General features: G+C 48.3%; 1 protein-coding gene across 2 annotated transcripts; it reads right to left on the bottom strand.

Annotated features, from left to right (window-relative positions):
* Nucleotides 1-385: 385 nt before the first annotated feature.
* On the bottom strand, nt 386-2,783 carry LOC124658065. 2 transcript variants are annotated; one of them, XM_047196509.1, is made up of 2 exons: nt 2,179-2,768; nt 386-643 (listed from the first exon to the last, which is right to left on the bottom strand). In XM_047196509.1, exon 1 carries the CDS (start codon nt 2,680-2,682, stop codon nt 2,194-2,196), a length of 489 nt encoding a protein of 162 aa, XP_047052465.1. In that variant the 5' UTR covers nt 2,683-2,768; the 3' UTR covers nt 386-643; nt 2,179-2,193. The 2 variants fall into 2 exon arrangements, with proteins under 2 accessions (XP_047052465.1, XP_047052467.1); XM_047196511.1 differs by lacking the exon at nt 386-643 and adding an exon at nt 1,213-1,650 and having other exon boundaries at nt 2,179-2,783.
* Nucleotides 2,784-16,286: the final 13,503 nt, after the last annotated feature.

Here is a 16,286-nt window from a genome sequence, read left to right as displayed (position 1 = left end):
CTCGCTTTTCGTTGTGTCCGGCGTGCCCGGTGCGTCCCCTGTGGGACGGGGACGGGCTCGGGGCGCCGGACACCGTATAGGGGCGCGCCGGACAAAAGAAGGCTTTGGGGGACGCGGCTGGAACGCTTTTTTTGTCCGGCGCGCCCCAAATCGCTTTGGGGGACGGTTTGGGGGACGCGACTGGAGATGCTCTAAACCTCCCGTTCTAAAACAGAGGGTCAAACATACCAGACAAGGGCATAATCCCATTATTGTTAAGTGGAACGCAGCAAGCCCCTGTAGTAATTTATAGGATGTTGAAAATTATGAATATGGAGACTACCAGTACAGTGATATGGTGGCAAGCATGCCCACAAACAGAAGGGAACAATTAATCCTAGAGAAGTATGCACCAGAAGTCATATATATTACGAACTGAAACAATAACCGTTACCAGTTCCCAGGACTATGACTGACGAATAATCCGGTGACAAACCGGTTACATTATTGCGCTTTCTTGGTGTGGAGAGTGGAGTGGTCGTCTTAGCGATCCAGACTTATACAGATGTAATTTTACACATACCACGAAGAGATTGAAAACTATAATGGTGCCTGATGTCGAGGCAGCTTGATCATGCCAATATCATGAGACATGCAAGGGTGCCTGCAGTCAACAGGCAATACTTCAGCATTTGACAAAACAAAATTGGATGATACAAAAACAAGCAGGCATCGTCTCTCTTGTAATAGCCGGCTAGCTCCCTAAAGTATTAGTGAATAGTGATCAGCAATACACCACCAGCAAACAAGTTCTCGGTTTACAATCAAGAGAAACACCACTATCAACACCTAACCTACAATATGAGTAGTGACCTGGTACATTAGTCCACGAACTTCACACCTAAAGTTAATGCAAATTTACCGATCATGTGTTAGTTTAAGTCATCTTTACGACATGCTCCAAAAACGTAATCCCTGGGGATGTTTTCTTGCTCTATGAATAAGCAGTTAATTTCTTTCCTTGGATGCCCAGTTGCGCACGTATATGTTTGGCACTTGTCTCCTAATCCCTCAACCTAGATTAAATGTTAAATGATTAACTAGTTAAAGCTTTAAATGATTGGATGCAAGAAAGAAAGCATTAATTTGCTGATAAATTTCAGCCTTTCGAGCTAGACAAATTTCAGCCTTTCAAAGGAAGACAGATCAGCAAGTCTAACAATAACACAACCATGACGTAAAAGCTGACAATTCATACAACGTAATAGGCATGCCCATGCTGAGCTCACTACAAATCAAACCTGATTGCATCCAGCCCCAAGCCAAGAAAGGTTATATATGCAGATAATAGCTTGAAGTTGTAACATGTTCTCTTTCAGCAAAATCCATAGAAGTGATATAAGGAGGTAGTAGTAGAGGAAGGATGGGGAGTGGAACTAGTGGAGAAGCTTGATGCCAATCGAGTAGCAACCAAACTTGTTTACTAGCAAGCAAATCTCATGAAGAAAAACACTACTACTATGTGTTTATTTATGACATGATGACTCTCCATGGTACTTCGCGTCGAGGCATTGTTATACAATTCTGCTGCTCAGTCGTGTCATCAGAAACTATTCCATGCCTCCATGGTACTTCAATTCATATATGTGCCAGAAAACAACAAATGGCAACCTTCATCAAACAAGAAACCATCTTGAATACTAGACACCAAACAAAGCAGAAGCATTATAATGGAAAAACAAGAATAATGAAATGGTGAATTAGACTGATACACACGCAAGTAAGAGAGAAACGGTCAACTGCAATCATAAGAAAGTAAACAAGCAATTTAGTTGAATTCCACTATGTAATTACTGAAACTAATCCGAATCCAAAACAGTTGGCACTACAGCAATCGTCAATCGGAACTAGCATCAACAACATGCAGCCTTGATATGGCCATATCTCATGAACTTGAAAGTTCAAGAGGATGCAGTTTGTTCATCACACTTGCATAAGCAACAGCTTTCCAAACAATAAACAATGAAATAATTCCAGCCTATTAATGATACTACTCTACAATACAATGAATTGAAATTGTGAAATTATAATCCACATATGTATACGTAGAGGCTGTGTTCCTAAGATCCACCGTATAACAAGCAAGAAACGGGTACTGCCAGAAGAAAATTGAGGTATAGTACATCGGTAAAGCAGTACCTTGTTGTACTAGTACTAAGAGTCGGCCTTGGCGGGGCATTCGAGGCTGGCGTTGAAGTGGCGAGCGGGGAATTTGGCGGAGACGGATCCCACCTCGAAGACGAGCTCGTCCCCATCGGCGCGGATCCCGGTGATTGACCACCAGCGGAAGAAGGCCTTGACGCTGATGCCGCTGAGCCCGGAGATGCGACCGTCGTCGAGGTGGCCGGTGAGGCGGTCGTTGAAGTTGGCCAGGTAGCTCCCCGCGGGCAGCACGATGCGGCAGCTGGCGACGAGGTCTACGGCGAAGTCCCCCGAGCCGGCGTCGAGCGTGTAGCCGCGGACGTTGGCCGGGAGCAGGCCCCGCGGGAAGCCGCGGAGGCGGAGCTCGTCGTACGCGGTGGTAGGGGTGGATCCGGCGACGGCGCCGGCGTCGGAGCGGGCGAGCGGGAGGAGGAGGGCCGCCGCGAGGAGGGCCGCGACTGGGAGGAGGAGGGCGACGCGGGGTTGAGAAGGGTTCGCCATTTTCGTGAGTCCAAGGGGAGGGAGACGTGGAACGGTGGAAGAGTCTGGAGTCGAGTGGAAAGGAGCGAGCTGCTGCCTATTTTCGGAAGAAGTGGCTGACTTTTAACCAACTTGCGGGTTTCTTGATTTTTCGACAACTCCTGTCATGTGCACAGTGCGGTGTTTAGAGATGCAACTGATCCATTATTATTAGTACCCTCTAGTACATCATTGGCCAAACTTATCCAAGCATTTTAGTCAACTCCGGTTCGATTACATCATTCTAAAATAAATGTTTCATTTTTTTACATAAAAGCATATCTATAAATAAAATGTGTCTAGGCATATTCGTATCTAAATAAAACTACTATAAAACACTTATAGTAGTATTTTCAGAGCTAGTTATGTCCAACGCGGCACGCCAAATGGACTTGGGGACCGTAGCGTGGATTAATGTGAGAAATGAATAGCGACATCTATCTTTTTTGCAAATAACTTCTAAACTATCTAGTGGGTTCACGCATCACTACATCTTCAACCTCCAACCCACATGTCTAGGGGTGAGCTCAGTTGCGTTGCTCAAACATAACAATAGTGTTGGAGGGCCAATCGGAACCGCACCGATGCATGGCGCTTGGGAAGGACCTCCTTGTCGCCGGGTAGGCTGCGGCTTGCCGTGTCGAGCTCTAGGAGCTCGGTCGATAGCCGGGATCCACTGGCGGCGGGACATGGGAATTTTCGACACCAACGGGTGCAGCGGCGATGTCTTCTTTAATGTCTCCACCGTCACGGTCCTTGTCACCCTATTTGCGGTTTTGATGTAATGCAAAAAAAAAAAGTTTAAGTGTCGCACATCCCTCCCATTCTTACCATGTTGCAGACGGTATCGTTGGTGTGCCCTCGGTGTCGTAAAAAGCAAACGTTCTGCCGCTAGTGGCTCCCGGCTATCGGTCGAGCTCCTGGAGCTTGACGCGGCGCAGCCTACCCGGCGATAAGGAGGTCCTTCTCGAGCGACATGCGTTGGCGCATCTTTGCCTGGCCATCCAACGATGTTGGCGGGTGGCAGCGACGCAACCGAACTCTCTCATGCGCGTGTGTGTCGGAGGTTAACACTAGCAGTAAAAGGCCTACCGCTCGCGTGTCAAATTGGCCTACGGCCTGCGACTGGTAACCCGCTAGTGGTATGAGTTACTAGTCATGTGCTTCGGCGACATGCGACTGATAGATACCATACTAGCAGTGGGTCATGTCCTCCTTTCTAACACAATTATTCTTGAATATTTCTCATTGCTTCTCTGTGACCGTGGGATATGCCTTGTGGACCTTGGCGTAATCATCAACCTTATCCACCATTTTTCGTACCCTCTTTTTCAGATTGCTCAAGTCTCTACAGAACTTGCCGAGGGCGTGAGTGTTTACCAGGTTTTTGGTGAGATGTAGGTTATTGTGAGCATCTAGGAATGTGTACCGTTTGTGCAACTTCGAGATAAGGCTGACACGTAATTCTGCATTCTCCTTGATGTTCTTCTCGTTGATCGAAATGGTATCTCGAAGAATACATCCGCATTGGCCGCCATAGATCGCTGCAACTTAGGGTGGCTGTCTGGCTGAATAGCCGCGTGCCGCTACATGGGCCCACCTAATAGCCGCGTGCCGCTGACCCTAGTACGCTGCTAGTATGGCCACACTGGCCGTGTGCTCTCTTTCCGCACGCGACAAAGAAAAGCAACCGCGTGCCAGCCTCTAACAGGTCTGTTGCCAATAAGTTTACCCCTATAACATTTTCCTTACTAATGTGAAGACGAGAAACATAAGAGCAGTGGATAAGGTTCTCTGACTCTTTGGCCCCATTGGGTAGTTGAGGGTTTATTAAGACTCCATTTCTCCCATTAACCCACACTACGGGTGTGTTTGGCAGCCCGTATCAACCCATAATTTCTCATCTCAACAGAGATTTTTGGCCATACCTATGTTTGTTAGCCCGGGTGAACACAGATGAGCTATGCCCACCTCATACAGAAAATGCCCCTCAGCCTGGCCCGGTTGTGAAGCTCAAATCGAGCTTCACAATCCAGCCGAGCTGAGTCCATCCCGCAAACCTCCCCGGGGCCCACCAGCGAACCCCCAGACCACAGCCCGGCCTCGTCATTTTCTCTCGAACCAAAGGAACGAACACGGCGTAGCCCTCCTCAGGCCGTCGCCCGCCACCACGCCTTGGCCGCCCGCCGGACGCCGCCCGCCACCACCCCTGGCCGCCAGCCGCCGGCCGCCGCCACCCCCTCCCCTGGCCTCCCTAGACGCCGCTCGCCGCCCGCTGCTGCTCCCTGGCCGGCGTCAGCCGTCCCTGGACGCCGCCTTCCGCCCCTGGACGCAGCTCCCGCAAGCAAGCCCCACCGCCGACGAGCCACCGCCCCACGGCCCTACTCCTGCAACCGTCGGCGCCCCACGGCCCTCCGACCACCACCGCTGCCGCCCCACAGCCCGCCATGGCCGGCGATCTGCTCCCAGCAAGGCTGAGGACCTGATTGCTTTTTAGTTGTTTTGTTTAAGGTCCTTAGTGCAAGAGTTTGGACCTCTTTGTTATTTCTTAGGTCTTGGGCAAATCTCCACCCATCCGGTTGCCAAACAAAGTATCACTTCGAATTCTCTCAACACATACAAGCTAACAAACACATCATAAAATTCAAAATCAGCTTGTATGGGGTGAGATATCTCAAGTGGGAAAGTAAATCTGAAGTGACACGAGCTACCAAACACACCCTACACACCTGTCGGCACCCCGGAGGTCAGGGCTAGACAAACCCAGATATCACATCTGGCATAAGCCTAACCTAGATCTCTAGGGCCTACAGGGTGAGAATCGGTAACACAACAGTGACTGTACGACTGAAAGCAAATATATTACAACTCTTAGCAGAGTTAAGATCCAAATTTATTACACGCAGAGGTCACTGACCACAATTCAACAAGCAACGGAAAGCAACGGAAAGCAAATTATGTTATCTAGATAACAAGACTGCAAAGGCCTAAGAGGCCATAACATAAGGCGACGTCCCAGCCCATAAGTCTCAGGCTGCCGCCTGAGGAACTCCGAACTACTCGTCGACGTCAAGGTAGAAGCCACCATCAGTTGGAAGAACTTCGTCTGAAACAAAGCATGCAAGGCTGAGTACAGGGACTCAGCAAGACTTAGTACAACCTGTTAGCAAAGCGGGTATGCGAGGCTTTATGTGGAGCTTATTTTGCGGAAAGCCAGTTTTCCTTTGTAAACAGGAGGGAGCAGAAGCTCGTCTATTCAGACCATTTTAAAAAGGGGTAAGAGAGCGATAACAACTCTAGCTCTAAGATCATTATGTTGAATCCACCGAAACTTCATCATTACCTGAACCTATCACCTAGGATCACCCTCTCGACACCCTGAGAGGGGATCCTTATTCACACATAGATATCAAGTTTTACGATTAGGTTCAAGTTGTCTATGATCACAGAATCCATCACCAAGTCGTCCATAACCGTGGACACGGCTTTTCGAAAAGATTTACCCTGCAGGGGTGTACAACTTTACCCACACGCGCCGACCGACTCTTAGCGCCGTCATGTACACGCTTCCTTGGCGTGCCGGCAGAGGGTGGTCGACCAAAACCTTTCCCTTACTTCGCCTATTCCATGAGTCAAACTAACGGGGAGCTCCGTCATCGTAGGTAGCCATTCTCCGAGGCGGTCCCGGTCATTGTGCGCAGGGGATCCAGTTCAATGCCTCCAACATCCTTCACCCCGGCCACGCCCTGTATGATGCACTTTGAAAACCTTTACCACCTTTTCCCCATGCGTATGACAAATGGAACTCGCAAACTAATTGATTCATGGGTAAGCTAGGTAAGTTCGGGCCAAGGGGTTCCCATGGGCCCCGTGTGGCTGTACGCTCAGTCTTGGTTCCGAAGGCGAGAACTCAGGTCCTAGTATCGGCGAGAACGAGTCAAATCACCACACCCCCATGTGGCGGCCCATCCAAGCCTTTAGCATGTTTATTAATATCATCACCGATCTTACCACGTCATCCTGTCAAACTAGGTTCATTCGTAGCTCGATTCATCAACCGGATGGATCGGACTTCAACAGACTAAGCATGGCTAAGCATAACACATATACGGCTCTAGCGATGCAAACAAGCTCGGACCTAGTTTTGCTGGGAGCGGTGGATCAGGAACTTTGGGCTACAAAGATGGAACATGCACACATAGGATATCTACCACTGCCGATAAAACATATTTGAAGCGAATGCAATATGTAAGAACCAGAATTAAAAGCATTTAGAAACCATATATGAACCAGGTTAGGGCTTGCCTTGTCCCTCGTTGTTCTGATGCTGCTCTTCGGTGGCGTTGATCTCAGGTTCGCGTTCGGTCCCTATCGATGAAGAACCAAAACACCGAAAATGGAAGAGCACAATCAAGACATGGTACAATGCAATGCACATACAATATGATGACATGTCATATTAAAGGGGTTTGGGTACCCTAGGTGCATCGACGGAATTTAAAGGGGTTCGGCATCGAACTCGACATATGAGAGGGGTCAATTTAGGGTTTCTACTAAGGCTCATATTTAATTGGTTCAAAGATGTATGAAACATGGATAAACAACTAGGATTTGTTTTTCTGATCATTTTGATATATAATTTTATATTTTTCTGATTTAAAATGAATTACTTATGAATTTCCAAAGTTTAATTCATTTTAAATCAATTTCTAAAAATTCTACAAAAATAATAAAAGTTGGACCCACATGTCATAATTTTATTATTTCCTAAACATTTCCTAAATTATTAAAATTCTGACCAGGGGACCCACATGTCATAATTATTTCTATTTAAAAAAATACAGAAATGATTATCAGAAAATACAGAAAACAAATATGGCGTCATGCTGACGTCATCATGACGTCAGCCGGCCATGAGCTCGCAATTGAGCTCCGGTGGAGCTCCAATCCACCGATTTGGAGGGTGATTGGAGGAGTGCGGGTGGGGGAAATGCTCTGGGCGACGTGGGCGACCGAATGGTGGCGGCGCCGCCCTCGATTGGTCGCCGGAGCACGGCCACCGGCGACAAGCGGCGGAGGCCGGGGCAGGTGGTGCGTGGCGGTGGGGCTACAGAGGGGGAGAGGGGAAGGCGAGGGCACCGGGAGATTGGCCTACTCACCCTGATGCCGATGGAGGTGACGGCGGGCGCGGGGGAGGCTCGACGGCGACGGGAGCTTCGGCGTAGGCGACGGCCGGTGACGGTGAAGACGTGCTCGATTAGCCCGATTCCTTGCTCCCCCGGATGCGCACGACGACGGAGACGAAGAGGAGGACGAGGCGGTCCCAACGGAGGACTCGCCGGTGCTCGGGGAGGCCGGAATCGATGGGGGCAGGGCGGTGACTATGGCTAGGGTTTCGGCCCTAGCGTGCGAGAGAGGCGCGGGAGAGAGGAAAAGCGGGGCTAGGGTTCCTGGGCGGTGGCGGCGAGCCTTTATAGGTCTCTGGAGGCGGCGGGGATGATCGGGGCCGCCGGCGCATCGAGCGGCCGGGCTGCTGCCAGGCAGCAGCTTGGAGCTGCGGGGAAGAAGACGATTTTGCGGAAAACCCCCGGGTTTTCTCGCCGGGCTGCTTTGGGCTGCGCTCTGCCGAATTGGGCCGAGCCAAAGAGAAGGGAAGGGGGAAAGAAGATGGGTTGCGCCCATGAGAGGGAAGAGAGGGGCTCTCTCCCTATTTTTTTCCTTTTCTTTTTCTAGTTTTTGTTTCTCTTTTCAAATTTCAAATCTATTTTGAATTTTGTTTGAACTCAAATTTTTCCAGAGAACAATAAACACACACATGGGTTTTATTGAAAACAACAAAACCATGTGACTCACTTTATAAAATCTTGAGAGAAATTTGAGACAAATAATTAGAGAAGGATTTGCATAATAGAAAATGGAGATGCAAATTTGGCTCAAATTCAAACTATATGCATGCAATGCTCATGAACACTCAATTATTTAGACATAACAAGGTTGAGATGTTACAACTCTACCCCCCTTACAAGAATCTCGTCCTCGAGATTCCTAGATTTTAGAAAAGAAGGAAGGGTACTCAGATCGTAAACGATCTTCTCGTTCCCAGGTTGCTTCTTGCTCAGAATGATTAGACCACTGAACTTTCAGGAACTTGATGCTCTGACGTCGAGTCTTACGCTCGTCTTCATCAAGGATACGAACAGGATGTTCTCGATAAGTTAGATCCTCTTGGAGGTCAAGAGTCTCGTGATCAACACCACGGATAGGATCTTTGAAGCAACGCTTGAGTTGGGACACATGTAAGACATCATGAACTTCAGGAAAGTTGGGAGGTAACTCCAACTTGTAAGAGACATTACCAACTTGTAAGAGACATTACCACGCTTGGCAAGGACGCGGAAAGGACCAACATAGCGAGGTGCTAGTTTGCCTTTGATACCGAAGCGACGGACACCCTTGAGAGGAGTGACCCGAAGATAAGCTTGATCACCAATTTCATACTTCACTTCTTGATGATGGCGATCATAGTAACTCTTTTGACGTGACTGAGCAGTTTTCGTACGCTCGCGAATGATGCGAACTTGATCTTCCGCTTCACCGATTATATCCGGTCCAAAGAACTTTCTTTCTCCGGTTTTCGGACCGGTTCAAAGGAGTTCTACACCTTCGCCGTACAAAGCTTCAAAAGGTGCCATGCCTAGGCTAGATTGGAAGCCGTTGTTATAGGTGAACTCGGCAAATGGAAGGCACTTTTCCCAATCTTTACCGAAGGATATAACACAGGCCCCGAGCATGTCTTCAAGAATTTGATTCACTCTTTCGGTTTGACCACCGGTTTGAGGATGATAGGTCTGTGCTCGAAGGAAAGACGAGTTCCCATAGCTTGTTGAAAGCTAGACCGTAACTTTGAGGTAAACGGACTCCCACGATCGAGACGATCTTCTTAGGAACACCATGAAGAGTGACTATCCGTGAGATGTACAGATCTGCTAGTTGACTAGCCTTTATGTCTTCTCGGATAGGAAGGAAGTGAGCAACCTTGGATAGACGGTCAATGACTACCCATATAGCATCTCTTCCATTTTTGGTCTTAGGGAGACCAGTAATGAAATCCATGCCAATTTCATCCCATTTCCACTCTGGAGTTGATAGAGGTTGGAGAGTGCCAGCAGGTCTTTGATGTTCAGCTTTTACGCGACGACAAACGTCGCATTCAACAACAAACTTAGCGATCTCTTGTTTCATCCCAGACCACCAGAATCTTTGGCGGAGATCCCGATACATCTTGGTACCACCAGGATGGATGGAGAGGGGTGATTCATGAGCTTCTTTAAGGATTAGCTCTTTGAGATCCGATTTATCCGGCACGACTAGACGCTTACCGAAATAAACGGTACCTTGATCATCGATGGAGAAACATTTAGCAACTCCGCTAGCAATGTTCTTCTTGATCTCGGTAATGCCAGAATCTTGCTTCTGAGCCTTATTGATCTGGTCTTCAAGAGAGGGCTTCACCTCTAGATTTGCAAGGAATCCACTAGGAACAATCTCAAGGTTGAGTTTTGCAAGTTCCTCATAGAGAGAAGGTTGCGCTTGCTTAACCATCAGATTGTTGCAATAGGACTTCCGACTTAGCGCATCAGCAACGACATTGGCTTTGCCGGGTTTATAGTTGAGACCCAAGTCATAATCTTTAATGACTTCCAACCATCTTCTTTGTCTGATATTCAGATCCGGCTGGGTGAAAAGATACTTCAGACTTTGATGATCCGAGTACAACTCGCAATGATTACCATAAAGGTAAGGTCGCCATTGCTTAAGAGCATGGATCACAGCTGCAAGCTCGAGATCATGAGTAGGATAATTGAGCTCATGTGGTTTCAACTGTCGAGAGGCATAGGCCACCACATGGCCATCTTGCATCAACACACATCCGAGCCCTTGGAGAGAGGCATCGCAATAGACAACGAAGTCTTTGCTTGTGTCCGAAGGACGAGCACAGAGCAGTAGTCGCTTGGTTTTCAAAACCGGAAACTCTCTTTAGCCTTTTCGACCATTCGAACTTCTTGTCTTTCTTGAGAAGATCAGTCATTGGCTTGGCAATCTTGGAGAAATTTTCAATGAATCGGCGGTAATAACTCGCCAGACCGAGAAAACTTCGAATCTCCTTAGCTGACTTAGGTGTCTTCCAGTCAAGAACGGATTGAACTTTATCTGGAATGACTGCAACACCTTTTTCAGAGATAACATGACCAAGGAATATGAGCTCTTTTAACCAGAACTCACATTTAGAAAACTTGGCGTAGAGACGGTGTTCACGAAGTTTGGTTAGCACCAGACGAAGATGTTCATCATGTTCATCTTCGGTTTTGGAGTAGATTAGAATATCGTCGATGTAGACCACGACGAACTTGTCGAGATACTCCATGAAAACAGAGTTCATGAGCCGCATAAAAGTGGCAGGAGCATTTGTGAGGCCAAAGGACATGACGAGTGTACTCGTAAAGACCATAACGAGTTGTGAACGCTGTCTTTGGAATGTCCTCCTTCCGGATTTTGATTTGATGGTACCCTGATCTCAAATCCATCTTGGAGAAGACTGTGGCACCAGACAACTGATCAAAAAGATCATTGATGATAGGAATAGGGTATTTGTTCTTGATGGTCACTGCGTTGAGCGGACGGTAATCAACAACCAGCCGCGGAACGTTGGTATCTCTCTTCTTGACAAAGAGGGCAGGGCAACCCCAGGAAGAAGTACTGGGTTGTATGAAGTTCTTCTCTTCCAACTCCTCTAACTGCTTCTTCGGTTCAACCAACTCTTCCGGAGGCATACAATATGGTCTCCGGGAAACAGAAGGCTGTTCCGGAACTAACTCAATGACAAAATCCACACTTCGATCGGGTGGCATGCCAGGTAACTCTTCAGGGAAGACATCTGGAAAGTCACGGACCACCCAGACATCGGAGATTTCTGGTTTAGGCAGGGCTTCAACGGCATACAACTCGGCTTCGGGAGTAAACCTTGCCGACGGAGGTATTGCGGATGGAGCCCAGTATGCAATGCTTTTGCCAGAAAGATCGGTCAGTACAATAGACCTGGCTGAACAATCAATGACAGCCTTATGCTTTACTAGCCAATCCATGCCCAAGATGACATCAATGTCAGTTGACTTGAGGGCAATGAGAGAGGTGGGGAACAATAGATGTCCTATACTGATTATAACCTCACGGGTAATCCAGATGGTTTGCCAACGAGAACCAGGAGTTGTGATCTCTAGAGGGGAGGGCATTGTCTCAAAGGGTATATCATGCTTTCTTGCAAACTCTTGAGATATGAATGTATGCGATGCTCCGTAATCAAACGAACTGTAGCTAGGATTGAGTTTATATAGAGCGTACCCATTAGGACGCTTGGATCCTCTTCAGCCTCATCAGCAGACACATGGGTCAGACGAGCACGACCAGAGGAATATTTGTCATCCTTCTTGGGCTGAGAATAACCACGACCAGCAGGCTTATTGGGGCACTCCTTTGAGTAGTGGCCAGGCTGACCACAAGAGTAGCAAGCACCACTAGGCACAGTACCCATGGCAGGACGATAGCTTGAACCACCAGAGGGTGGCTTAGAGTTATTGCCAGAAGACCTTGGTGCATAGGGAGCACGAGGTACAAGCACTGTAAGGGATCCAGACTCGGCGCTTCTTGTTGTGAGAGGAAGACGCACGAGAATCACCTTCTTCACGCTTCTTGGATTTTTCCATATCCTTCCTTCCGTTCTCCATCAGAAGAGCACGGTTATGCAGGTCTTGGAATGACTGGAAGGTGAAAGGCAGCATCTCATAGCGAAGCTCGGGGTTAAGTCCCTTGCGGAACAGATCTTGCTTGTCAGCATCATCAACCACATCACGGGGTGCATAGCGAGACAAGCTGAGTGAACTCACGTCCATATGTCTCCACATCCAGCCTTCCCCGACCGAAGTCCAGGAATTCCCTCCTTTTGATGTCCATGACAGTCTTGGGGATATAGGCTGCACGGAAAGCCGTGACGAACTCCTCCCGGGTAACATCATGTCCCGGCGCTTGAAGAGCCGGAAAACCTTCCCACCAAGAACCAGCGGCACCTTCTAACCGGTAGGTGGCGAAGTTCACGCGTTCACCTGGTGGAACATGAAGAGCATTGAACTTGCGCTCGATGGTGCGAAGCCAATCATCGGCATCAAGAGGCTCCTTGGGGTGGGTGAAGACAGGAGGCGGTGCACGGATGAAGTCCCCAAGTGTGACACAGCTTGTTGGGACGACGCTCTGTGTTTTGAGCTACACGCTCCAGAAGTTGTTCATTCCTCAGGCGGTTGGTCTCAATGTTGTTAAGAACCTGCGCCATTGTGGGAGGTGGCGGCAGTTCATGTTCAGCATTGTTTTGTCCACGTCGGTTACGACCACGACCACGACCAGCCATCCTGAAGAGAAAGACAAAGATCATGAGAAACAGATTCCTTGGAAAGAACTCAACGAAATGATATCATTCACTGAATGGAAGGAACAAGATTCAGATTAACTGATGTAACTTTAGGAACACTGAGTTAAGCAACCAAGTACGGAGTACTTTTAGAGAAAACAACCCAAACCCGTAGATCCTATATGTTTGGAAATAACAGGGTAGAGGTAAAACCTTTTTCAATCAAAACAAGGTAAGATGACTCAGCATTAGAATGACACCAGATAAGGAGTAAAAAAGAATCCTATTCAGATGCTTTTGCAAATACTTTTAGCTTTCAAATAGTTTTCACAACTACTAGACTCAACATCGACCAGTCGAAAGGGTTTCCTATAGGCAGTCCTGCTCTGATACCAAAACCTGTCGGCACCCCGGAGGTCAGGGCTAGACAAACCCAGATATCACATCTGGCATAAGCCTAACCTAGATCTCTAGGGCCTACAGGGTGAGAATCGGTAACACAACAGTGACTCTACGACTGAAAGCAAATATATTACAACTCTTAGCAGAGTTAAGATCCAAATTTATTACACGCAGAGGTCACTGACCACAATTCAACAAGCAACGGAAAGCAAATTATGTTATCTAGATAACAAGACTGCAAAGGCCTAAGAGGCCATAACATAAGGCGACGTCCCAGCCCATAAGTCTCAGGCTGCCGCCTGAGGAACTCCGAACTACTCGTCGACGTCAAGGTAGAAGCCACCATCAGTTGGAAGAACTTCGTCTGAAACAAAGCATGCAAGGCTGAGTACAGGGACTCAGCAAGACTTAGTACGACCTGTTAGCAAAGCGGGTATGCGAGGCTTTATGTGGAGCTTATTTTGCGGAAAGCCAGTTTTCCTTTGTAAACAGGAGGGAGCGAAGCTCGTCTATTCGGACCATTTTAAAAAGGGGTAAGAGAGCGATAACAACTCTAGCTCTAAGATCATTATGTTGAATCCACCGAAACTTCATCATTACCCGAACCTATCACCTAGGATCACCCTCTCGACACCCTGAGAGGGGATCCTTATTCACACATAGATATCAAGTTTTACGATTAGGTTCAAGTTGTCTATGATCACAGAATCCATCACCAAGTCGTCCATAACCGTGGACACGGCTTTTCGAAAAGATTTACCCTGCAGGGGTGTACAACTTTACCCACACGCGCCGACCGACTCTTAGCGCCGTCATGTACACGCTTCCTTGGCGTGCCGGCAGAGGGTGGTCGACCAAAACCTTTCCCTTACTTCGCCTATTCCATGAGTCAAACTAACTGGGGAGCTCCGTCATCGTAGGTAGCCATTCTCCGAGGCGGTCCCGGTCATTGTGCGTAGGGGATCCAGTTTAATGCCTCCAACATCCTTCACCCCGGCCACGCCCTGTATGATGCACTTTGAAAACCTTTACCACCTTTTCCCCATGCGTATGGCAAATGGAACTCGCAAACTAATTGACTCATGGGTAAGCTAGGTAAGTTCGGGCCAAGGGGTTCCCATGGGCCCCGTGTGGCTGTACGCTCAGTCTTGGTTCCGAAGGCGAGAACTCAGGTCCTAGTATCGGCGAGAACGAGTCAAATCACCACACCCCCATGTGGCGGCCCATCCAAGCCTTTAGCATGTTTATTAATATCATCACTGATCTTACCACGTCATCCTGTCAAACTAGGTTCATTCGTAGCTCTGATTCATCAACCAAATGGATCAGACTTCAACAGCTAAGCATGGCTAAGCATAACACATATACGGCTCTAGCGATGCAAACAAGCTCAGACCTAGTTTTGCTGGGAGCGGTGGATCAGGAACTTTGGGCTACAAAGATGGAACATGCACACATAGGATATCTACCACTGCCGATAAAACATATTTGAAGCGAATGCAATATGTAAGAACCAGAATTAAAAGCATTTCGAAACCATATATGAACCAGGTTAGGGCTTGCCTTGTCCCTCGTTGTTCTGATGCTGCTCTTCGGTGGCGTTGATCTCAGGTTCGCGTTCGGTCCCTATCGATGAAGAACCAAAACACCGGAAATGGAAGAGCACAATCAAGACATGGTACAATGCAATGCACATACAATATGATGACATGTCATATTAAAGGGGTTTGGGTACCCTAGGTGCATCGACGGAATTTAAAGGGGTTCGGCATCGAACTCGACATATGAGAGGGGTCAATTTAGGGTTTCTACTAAGGCTCATATTTAATTGGTTCAAAGATGTATGAAACATGGATAAACAACTAGGATTTGTTTTTCTGATCATTTTGATATATAATTTTTTATTTTTCTGATTTAAAATGAATTACTTATGAATTTCCAAAGTTTAATTCATTTTAAATCAATTTCTAAAAATTCTACAAAAATAATAAAAGTTGGACCCACATGTCATAATTTTATTATTTCCTAAACATTTCCTAAATTATTAAAATTCTGACCAGGGGACCCACATGTCATAATTATTTCTATTTAAAAAAAATACAGAAATGATTATCAGAAAATACAGAAAACAAATATGGCGTCATGCTGACGTCATCATGATGGCAGCCGGCCATGAGCTCGCAATTGAGCTCCGGTGGAGCTCCAATCCACCGATTTGGAGGGTGATTGGAGGAGTGCGGGTGGGGGAAATGCTCTGGGCGACGTGGGCGACCGAATGGTGGCGGCGCCGCCCTCGATTGGTCGCCGGAGCACGGCCACCGGCGACAAGCGGCGGAGGCCGGGGCAGGTGGTGCGTGGCGGTGGGGCTACAGAGGGGGAGAGGGGAAGGCGAGGGCACCGGGAGATTGGCCTGCTCACCCTGATGCCGATGGAGGTGACGGCGGGCGCGGGGGAGGCTCGACGGCGACGGGAGCTTCGGCGTAGGCGACGGCCGGTGACGGTGAAGACGTGCTCGATTAGCCCGATTCCTTGCTCCCCCGGATGCGCGCGACGACGGAGACGAAGAGGAGGACGAGGCGGTCCCAACGGAGGACTCGCCGGAGCTCGGGGAGGCCGGAATCGATGGGGGCAGGGCGGTGACTATGGCTAGGGTTTCGGCCCTAGCGTGCAGAGAGAGGCGCGGGGAGAGAGGAAAAGCGGGGCTAGGGTTCCTGGGCGGCGACGGCGA

This window comes from Lolium rigidum, chromosome 5 (assembly GCF_022539505.1).
Source record: "Lolium rigidum isolate FL_2022 chromosome 5, APGP_CSIRO_Lrig_0.1, whole genome shotgun sequence".
Taxonomy (NCBI): Eukaryota; Viridiplantae; Streptophyta; class Magnoliopsida; order Poales; family Poaceae; genus Lolium; species Lolium rigidum.
This window is presented reverse-complemented; position numbering and strand designations above follow the sequence as displayed.

Excerpts from the sequence above, each read along its gene's own strand:
- LOC124658065 (XM_047196511.1), bottom strand. The coding sequence starts at position 2,682 with ATGGCGAACCCTTCTCAACCCCGCGTCGCCCTCCTCCTCCCAGTCGCG.